The sequence below is a fragment of the Musca domestica genome, unplaced genomic scaffold (genome assembly GCF_030504385.1).
Source record: "Musca domestica strain aabys unplaced genomic scaffold, Musca_domestica.polishedcontigs.V.1.1 2, whole genome shotgun sequence".
In the NCBI taxonomy this organism is placed as follows: domain Eukaryota; kingdom Metazoa; phylum Arthropoda; class Insecta; order Diptera; family Muscidae; genus Musca; species Musca domestica.
In genome coordinates, this window is record NW_026712249.1 from 36,033,454 (window position 1) to 36,044,362 (window position 10,909).

The 10,909-nt window shown below is 33.0% G+C and overlaps 1 protein-coding gene across 1 annotated transcript in view; it reads left to right on the forward strand.

Moving 5' to 3' along the window:
* Positions 1-20: 20 nt before the first annotated feature.
* LOC101893711 (lipase 3-like) overlaps positions 21-10,909 on the forward strand; it is a 27,776-nt gene continuing 16,887 nt past the window's right edge. The window contains exon 1 of the mRNA XM_005186656.1: positions 21-173. Coding sequence (XP_005186713.1) covers positions 21-173 — 153 coding nt within the window. The remainder of the gene's footprint in view (positions 174-10,909) is intronic.

Genomic DNA, 10,909 nt, shown 5'->3' on the forward strand with positions numbered 1-10,909 from the left:
TTAAAATAATAAACGTATCGATGTATATCTTCAAGTGTTATTTGCTGGTCTATTGGTCAGATATCTACTCAATACCACCAACACCACCACCAATGACCACCGCCATCGATAATCTCAACGAGGAGACCCAAAGTAATTCATCGCGCTCTACATTATTATCTGCCGCAACAGAGGTTGCAAACGTCACAACACATTTTTTTAGTACAAAATTGAAGTTATTTAAAATTATTAATTTGTGTTGCTATATCGCTTATTGTCGCATGTGTGTGTGTGTGTGTGTTCGTGTTATTAATATTTTAATCCAAATGCCGACATTTTTTTTTCCATTTTTTTCCATATATAGTGTTAATGTTTTGTTTAAATTTTATTTGTGGAACATTTCACACACACGACGTGATAGTAGCGCGAACTTATGTCGTCATATGTCGTCCGCCATATTTATTGTTTTGGAAAAGAAAATGCAAAACCTATTTCAAATTCCAAACAAAATAAATAATTTTATTGCATTCCCGTGCCGCTATATTTTTTTATTAAACCATCATATATTAATAGATTCTTGGGGTAGCTCCGGTCCAAGATGGCTACCAGCAGCAATGTCTGATAAGAAGTCAGTGGTTTTCTTCAGAGGTTTGCTATTGTTTAGTTGATTTTTGTCGCTTCCTACATACGACTGGGTGGATAGCACGATTTGGAGGATTTTTTCTACATTTTTATACGTTTAGCGAATTTCAACTGGGGTTAACTGGGGACATTCCTGCGTATATCTCAATATATGGGTTTAACAAATAAACAAGGTATTGTGTGGACCACGCAATAAAGGTAAACCTGTCACTCCAATGGAGATCTTCAATAGGAATTTAAAACTAATTTATTTTAACCCAATCCCGCTGGGTGTCGTTAAAAGGAACATATTTAAGAACATAACAGATAGGATGCTAACAGCACACCTCAAACAAACTGTGTGAGTTTGTGCAAAAATCTCCAACAAAGCATTATTTTAGAAGGATGACTTCAAAAACACCATAGTATGGAGGGTATATTAAATTTGTCATTCCGTTTGTAACACCTCGAAATATACATTTTAGATCCCACAAAGTATATATTTCCTTGATCAGCATAAAATTCTATGTCAATTTGGCGATGTTCGTCCGTCTATCCGTCTGTGGAGATCACTCTAGCTTCCGAACGAAATGAAGTAGGTTAATAAAATTTTACTCAAATATGTATTATGTCTGCAGGACTTTTGGTATTGAAAATGTGCCATGTAGCTCCACGTTTTGGTATAGCCCCCATATAATGGTACCTCCCTTTTTCGTCATTTTGGTGATTTAAGCGACATTATTCACCGGAATTATTTCGAATTTGGTATTTGAAGTTCGTAACGGATACTACAGCCTATTACAGAAAATTGTCTGTGCTGGTCCACGTCTTCGTATGGCCCCCATATAACGGTATCTCCCAATATTCAATATTTGGATAATTTTAGCTACATTATTAACCGAATTTCTTTATTCAAGTTTCGCATTTGAGTATTGTTATGGTTTATGACAAAAGTTGTCTATGCAGGTCCACGTCGTCGTATTTTAAGATTTTTACTGACTTTTTAATAGATTTTATTTTTTTGAAAATTACCAAAATCTTTTCAAGTGGTGGAGGTTGAGTTTTTTACTTAATATACCCTCTGCCATAGTATGGTGGGTATATTAAGTTAGTAATTCCGTTAGGTCCCACATAGTATGTATATTCTTGATCAGCATAAAATTCTATATCGATTTAGCGTCGTCCGTCCGTCTGTGGAAATCACTCTAGCTTCCGAACAAAATGAAATAGGTTGATAAAATTTTACTGAGATATGTGTGTGTTCTGCAGGACTTTTGGTATTGAAAATGGCAATATTAATCTACGTTTTGGTATAGTCTCCATATAGCTGTAGGTTTTATTCTCTGCTTTAGTCACAGTTTTAACCCAAATTTGCTTTAAATTGGCAGCATATGTTCCCATTATGTAAAAAACATCCTTGAATAGAACTGGTCAAACAATATAGGTCAAAGTTTTGATATGGTCTCCATATAATTGTACCTCCAAATATTCGGTATTTTGATGATTTGTGACAAACTTTTCAGTTTGAAAATCAGTTTGAAATTTGAAGTTCCTAATGTGTTCTACATCCTGTGACAGAAAGTTTGCTCATTCAGGTATAGCCCCCATATAACGCTACCTCCCAATATTCGGTTCTTTTTAAGAATTTAGATACATTATATAACGGAATTGTTTAAAATTTCGTATTTGAAGATCTTATTGGTTGATACAACCCCTGACTGAAAATGGTATATGCAGGTCCACGTCTTCGTATAGACCTCAAATTACGATACATACCAATATTCGTTGTTTTGATGATATTAAAAACATTATTAAGCCAGATTGTTTCACATTTCGTATTTGATTTTCGCTATCGATACTATAGCCTAGCCAAAAAAAAAACTTATGCAGGTCCGCGTCTTCGTGTATCCACCATATAACAGTTTTCATAAAGCGGTATTTTTAAACGTATATAGGGTAAGTGTACCAGTAGTCGGCACTTTTAGGATTTTCGCGTTTTTAATCTCTCACCATTCTGAGTGGAACATTTCAATTATTACAAAGTTAATTTATACAGATTCGAAATTTTGTACAGTTTTTGCAATAATAAATAAAGTTTTTATATCTTTTTATTACATTTCATAAATTTGTAGTTTTATTAAAACAATGCTTTTTTGCCAGTAGTCGGCATTACTTGCCAATTGTCGGTATGGCATTTTCCAACAGTCGGCATACCAAATTTTTTGTAAGAATAATTAATAATAATAAATTAACTCATTAAAATATAATATTTTTGTTTAGTTGAACTGATTCGACGTCTTTATTGTACTTTTCTTAAGAATACGGATTGTTGAGGACCTTCACAGACAAAAATTTAATTTTTATTAGAATAAATCATCTTTTCTTAGCGAAATTGTACACAAAGATAGCTGACAATATATTTGAAGTAAACAAAATACATTTAGTTATAATAGTTTCATTTATTTGGGCTTAAAAATAAAAAGTGCCGACTACTGGGACATGCCGAACTTGGGCACACTTACCCTAGTTTTTTTTGAAATTTTTAAAGTTCTTTGCAAATGGTGGAGGGTATCAAAACCTCGGCCCTCAGCCATATGGCTAAAGATGGTATATATAATTTTATACGGCCAAATCAGTTTCAGAACATTTGGAGTCGATCTAGTGAAGTCCGTACGTCTACCTGTCTGTTGGCTTGTGCGCACGATATCTCTCGATGGGAGTATCCGATTTGGTTCAAACTGGATACATCGCAATATTATTATCAAACGTGAATCGAGTTCGGAGATGGACAATTTCGGTCCACTCCATCTGGTACCTCACTAAAGGTTAACATTTCACAAAAAAAATTACTGCATTAGTGCTTGGTCCGGTAAGAAAATGGAAAATATCGGTCCATCCGTCCATCGAGTACCACTCCCACAAAGGATAAACATTTTGAATAATTATAACTCTTATAAAATGTGATGTAAGAGTACGATTGTCCTCAAATCACACACATCCCATTACTTCATCTAACACAAGATCTGATGTGAAGATGGAATATATCGGTCCACTCCTACTGGTACCACCAGGGTCAACATTTTGAATACCCATGAAGGTCATAAAATGCGAAATTAACATCCGATTCCATTCAGATTTGGCACATCTCAATATTTCTATCAACACAGATGGTAGAGACCGGACCATTCCTTCTTTTACCGATCCCCCCTTACAAGGTAAAAGTTTGGAATAACCAAAACGATTATAAAATCCGAAATAAATATCCAGTTATTTCTACTAGCACAAAATCTGCTGCGAAGGTGGTATATATCGGTCCTTGAAAAACAAAACGCTCAAAGAAAGCGAAAACAAACATTTTTGCTAACAAATGATCTGTTGTGAAGATGATATGTACCTGTAAACCCCTTCTTGTACATCACACACAAAGGGTCACAATTTTCAATAATTGTATCTGTCATAATTCGCAGGTCAAGGATTCTTTACAGCTAACTATTTCTCTCGATCAGAAACCTCTGATGAATATGGAATTTATGATCTCGCATAAAATTTGATATAAATGGTCGACTATATCTGAAACAATTCAGCTATTCTTTACAACTATGCTATATCCAAATATTTCTGTCAACCAGAAACCTAAGATGAACATGGGATTCTATTCGATTTTCTTGTTGTTTTGCTCATACCAATATTTTTATCTTTATTAGATGAAGTATGAAAATGGAATACTTCGGTTTACTATATCTGGTACCTCACGCACATTTTAACATTTTCTAGAAATGATCGCACATCTCATATGAAATGGAGGAAGTAACCAATATAGTCCAAACCTGATACATCGCAATATGCATATCATATTTATTTAGGTCCCATACAAAATGGACAATATTGGCTCATTCCTTCGGAACCTAGTCCATAGAGGGTCTTCAATTTGAATAATCACAACAGAAGTCAAAATATATCTGAATAATCGAACACTGGCTGTGGGTTTGCATCTGTCGACAAAACTGACTGCCACTTTTTAACCTGTTTTAATTTAACGCATGCCCATTTCAGTATCTCAAGAGCACAATTCTTGTGAAGACTTCAAGATGTTATTATCTGGCCATACGACAACAAAAACAACAACCTCCCATATTAACTCATTGCTATGTTAACAACTACCACGAAAATAAACTACCAAACCGAAAACATTAAATTGTCCAAATTTCCACTTTAATGTGGCCAAATTACCTTTAATAGCTTGTCGTTAATCTGTTTGACGAAAATCTTACACAGATTGTTTTCAAAACAAACAAAACAAAAGGCAGAACCAAAAAAAAAAAAACAACATCCTAATAAAAATGTTAATAAATTTCTAATGCTAAACGCTTGACGGCTATCCTAACCTTTTCCTTAACAACTCTGCAACCTCGCATTCAGATAAAGTTGTGGTGGTGGTAGTGGCGGCTGTCTTTGTCTTCTTGGCTTAGTTGAGATATCTAAATTTTGTTGGCTGATGAGTAAATAAAAATAGCTTAGAAATTCCAGGAAGTTGTGTTCAAAAAAAAAGAGCCACAACACCAAATGAAGTTGTTACGTTTTAAAGTGTTGCTTGTGTGTTGTTAAGATGTTCACATCTGAATGACTTCTTCAGAAGCTGTTGTCGGCTGTTGGATGTCGACATGGTCAGAGAAATACAGTTTTCGAATACCTTTTGCTGTTTACTTAACCATTTTATAATTTTCGTATTAAATTCAAATGTTATGGCTCTTTTGCTGTTGTTCTCTTTGTTAGATGTTAGATGAAGTTGTGGCATGACATAGACCCTTTGGGCATACAAGTTGTAGTTGCAGCTACAAATAGACCTTTGTTTACACGAAATTTGTGGTTTGAAGTGATGTTGAGAAATTTGTTTTCCTGTGGAGTTTTGTCGGCTTGGTTTTAATTCTATGTAATTATATATGTTGGTATTCAGAAGACGGTGCCATATTATTATACCATCACTTACGTGCACCTTTCGTTCTTTTTATCTAACAACGATGTTAGTTTTTGTAAATCTTTGTTTGGAAATTTTATCGTCGAAATAAGTAGCTCAATTTTTTGTGGAATTTTTTTTCCTTGAAAAATACAAGAGAAATTGATTCTCCATTTGAACATTTGAGATAAATATTTATGTTATTGGAAATTAGAACAAAAATCGTAAAATATAGTGGATTTCTTTTTATTTTTTTTTATTACTCAAATTAATCACTGATAATATTTTTTTATACCCTCCACCATACTATTATCGAGGGTATATTAAGCTCGTCATTTCGTTTGTAACTCATCGAAATAATAATTTTAGACCTTGATCAGCGTGAAATGCTAGATTTCTTTAAAATCCACGAAATTAAATTTGGACTTTATAGAGGAGATTATTTCTAATCTTCTCTTAAAATCCGTGAAATTTGGTCTGGAGGTTCTTGAAATATATTTTTTTACAAGAATCCACAATTTTGTGGAGGTTCATAAAAATTCACTATTTTTGATCTTAAAGCCCTTGAAGCTGATTTCTTGAAAAAGTCTATTTGGTCTGGACTTTGAATTACTATTTTTATACCCTCCACCATAGTATGGAGGGTATATTAAGTTTGTCATTCCGTTTGTAACACTTCGAAATTTACATTTTAGACCCCACAAAGTGTATATATTCTTGATCAGCATAAAATTCTACATCGATTTAGCGATGTCCCTCCGTCTGTCTGTCAGTGGAATTCACTTTAGCTTCCAAACGAATTGAAGTAGATTGATAAAATTCTACTCAAATGTATATTATGTCTGCAGGACTTTTGGTATTAAAAATAGGCCATGTATGTCCACGTTTTGGTATAGCCCCCATATAATGGTACCTTCCTATTTTTGATATTTTGTTGATTTAAGCGACATCATTCACCAGAATTATTACAAATTTGCTATTTTATGTTCTTAATGCATACTACAGCCTAAGACAGAAAATTGTCCGTGCTGGACCACGACTTCGTATAGCCCTCATGTAACAGTAGCTCCGGATATTCGGTACTTTGATGATTTTAGCGACATGTTTCATCGGAATTGGGTCAAATTTGTTATTTGAAGGTCGTAATGGATACTACAGCCTATGAAAGAAAATTGTCGGTGCAGGTCTACGTCTTCGTATAGCCCTCATATAACGGTAGCTCCGGATATTCGGTATTTTCATAATTTTAGCTATATTATAAACATTTTTTTTAAGTTTCGCATTTGAATATTGTGATGGCTTATGATAAATGTGTCTATGCAGGTCCATGTCGTCGTATAGAACCTAATATAACGTTTGCATTGTATATTTTTTAAATTTTAACAGAATTTTTAACGGATTTTATTTTTTTGAAAATTGCCAAATTCGTTCCAAATGGTGGATTGTATTCGAAGTTTAGAATTTAGACTCCCTTTTAAAAAAAAATTATTTTATGATTGCTTAAATCAGGAGTATTTCCCCATTGAAAAAACTTCGTATTACTTTTTATTAAAGTGTAATACTGTTTTTTAAAACGAAACTGACAGCTTTGCAATATTTGCTGATAGCTACCAATGTCTTATTTTTATCCCGGCGTAGGGAATTTGATATGTTGATTTTGGCGAACAGCAAGCTTTATAAGTACACATGTGAATGAGAATCACACTCACTTTTTTAAAGTTCCCAAGATTTTTATCACCAGACCATAAATCGTTGGTATTTAAGGAAAATTGGTTCAAAGAGAACAGGACAATTTATTTTTGTTTTGTTTTAATCCAAGATTCTGTGACACTACTTTTTTTCAAAGTCCATTATTTTAGTGTTCAACTTTTTCGTTAAAATTTGTATCTGAAGGTTCTAGATAAGAATCTCCACATTTTTTTTAGTGAAATAAAAATATAAAGCTAAAAATCCACGATTTTTTTTGTTAGTATGGCGTTGGAAAAAATCAAATTTTTCTGGGATTCAAATGTCTCAGAAAAATCCACGATTTTTGTCTAAAAAATGTCTTTCTTTGCCCAAAAAGACCTGGTGACAATATTTTTCAAATATTCGCAATTTTTGCAATTCAATATTTATACTCTACAGCACTATGTGTTGGGGGAATTATAAGTTTGATTGGGTGTTACACAATTATGTAACACCTAGAAATATTGGTTTCCCACATATGAAAGTACATATGGATCTTCCTATCTCGCCGAGCTGAGTCGATCTAGCCATGTATGTCCGTCCGTCCGTCTGTCCACGTTAATTTGTAATCACTCTACAGGTCGCAATTGTAGTCCGATCTTCACAAGATTTAGAATGGAGGTGGGGTTTGGGCCAGAATAGAACCCTATTTCTTTTGGAGATGATCTCATAATATTTAGGGGTTGAAATGGACCAAAAACTGAAAAAATTTCTGATTTTGCAGTTGCTCTACAGGTCGCAATTATAGACCAATCAAAGCGGAAGTTAGCATGGGGCTAGAGCTTAGGGCTGGGCAGAAGCTTTCCAATTTTGATGGCCATCGGGTAATATTTAGTGGGTGAAATAGGCCAGAACATTTGTATTAAATAAAAGTCAAATTTTCCATTAAACCGCGAATAATTTTAATCCCGGCGAAATCACAAATAGGCGAACAGGTCAATTCTGACCGTTACGTAGATGCCGATAGTAAATATATCGGTTATATATAGCGAAATATAAACAATGTGTATATACAAAGGAAGGGGATGTTAGTAAGAATGCTTATATCTTAAGAATGCCTGGACCGATTTTGACAAATGTTGTTAATTCAGAATGCCCTCTTGACATAAAAGTATATAATCTAAATAAATCGCAGAAATATATGTCAATAATGATGTTAATTTAGATTTTGTAGTATTTTGTGACATTTTTCTTTAATTTTTTTCACATTTTTTATCGCATGCGATTTTTTCAATTTGACTTAGGGGGTTAAAATGGACAAACAACTAAAAATTTTCCTGATTTTGCAACCGTGATAAAGGTCACAAATAGAAACCAAAGGGCACGAAATCTCGCATAAAGTTAGAGTTTAGGACAGCGGGTACAATGGATCACTAATTTTGTGTGAAAAAAATACCAGCATTACTTACAGGCGATATCTGAAATACACAAAAGGCGAACTTCTGGCTTTTTATGCTGATTTCGTTGACGAATGTAGCCAAATATAGTAGACAAGCAAATCATATAGATGAGTCTAAATTTGGAGATACAGAGGGACTTCTTGCTTTTAGAGATGATCGCAAAATATTTAGTTCATATTAACCAAAAACAGAAATGTTTTTCCGATCATACAATTGAAGCCAATCGACACGCCTGTGAAGAGAGTTAAGGATAGGGAAGAGTTCTAGCTTTTTGGATGACCATTGGATTATATTTAGCTGCAAAATGGACCACAACAACTAACAGCACGACGGAGTGCGCAAATGTCCCAGGTCAAAATGGTAAGTGCAATATCTGGGCAATGCTCCATGACAAAATTTCAAAAGCGAAATCTTCCAAAATGGACTTGGACATAATGGTGCTTCTAACATATTGTAGTGTTGTAGGGTATCACATGGTCGGCCCCACACGTCTATAGCTTTTGCTTACTTGTTTTTGTATATAAATTCAAGAAAAATATTTTTGCATATCCACAATATACTTTCACAAGATTTACATATTATATGCCACGGCAAGTTCTCACGACACATTAAAGACAGAAAGTAATAATATAAATATTACTGATAATAATGGTATAGACTCCAAATGACCTGAAACGAATTTCGTCTAAAAAATGGCTCCTAGAACCGATATTTTGATGTGGCTTTTTGGTGAAATTTTCCTATCGCCTTTTTAATAAACTCTCCCAAAAAAAAAGAATCAGTCGCACAGTGTATTTAATCAAAGACATATTTCAAGAGCATACTTTTAGGTAGAAATTGTTATCATAAAAGAAACTATAGAACCTGATAATGTTGTATAGCATAAGTTTGTATAACATTACAAAAAATAAAAATATATAGAGGGTATATGTCGAATGATATAGATATTTATAAATATTGTCTTTGCAAGACCGGTTTTTGGAACATTTCCCAAGGGGGCTTTTTCAAATGATTAATTTACTTTCGTAGAAAAAGAGATTATTTTAATATCTACCTCTGTTGATCATTTCACAAAAAATTGGTGGTATTGATTATGAATTGCTTAATTACAAATTCCAAGTTTTTGCTGATCCCACTGTCTTTCATATTACATTATTTCAGACTCTTCTAAAAAACCACATAATTACATCTTACCAATAACCTATGGCTACATATGTAAATAAATTTTAAATTCTACACGTTGCTATATTGATGTAAATAATATGTAAAATTTAATAATTAACCCATTAAATACCTGTAGCAAAATTATATTGAGAATATAATAAAAAATAAAATTTATTGGGTGTGGTTTTACAAGCGTGGATTTAATGTAACTTTGATGTGAAATCAATAATTTATGAAATGCTTGGAATTAAATACTAATAATTATAGTAAAAGGCAGTCTAATAAAAATTAATTATATATCTCTAACCGTTCAAAATTTACAGAAAAGGAAATTTTGAACCACTGTGCGGCTGTAAATTTGTAATTCGGAATTTTTAATTCTAGAAGCTTCTAAGGTAAAATATGTCTGGATTTCTTGGTGTGATATTTCTAGATATATAGAAAATTTTAAAATTCCAAACTTTTATTTTGAAATAATTAGATTTTGGTTTTAAACTTCCCGCGAAATCAGATTAGATTTCAATACCGTTAACTACATTTGCTGTAACAAAATTTCGCAAACATTGTTGTGAGTATTAATATCTGAATTTACATATTACAATGTTGTTTTGACACAATTTAAATTTATGTAATGACATATCTATTTTTTTTGTTTTGCCAACTCAAAATGTTACTTTCAATAAACAAAAGGCAACAGACTGATTCCATTTTGATTGATGTGTAATTCATATTGAATTACTATAACACCGCCACCTGTAACAAATTTATCAACACCATTCTCTTTGAAATGCAGACAATGGGGTGGAATGGAAAATATTACAATAGTAATTGTAATAGTACTCATAGTAGCAAGCAAAAAAAAAAAAACAGTAAAGAAAGTCTTAAAGTCGGGCGGGGCCGACTTTATGATACCCCACACCACTTTGCTAATTTAGTAGAGCTGCGCCTAACAATTAAAAGTTTTTATGGGAGAATTCAATCATACACGCTATGATTATAATTATAATTTAAAGTTCAAAGGACTAAATATGCCGAAGCATTTGTATCTTTTAAATTCGGAATT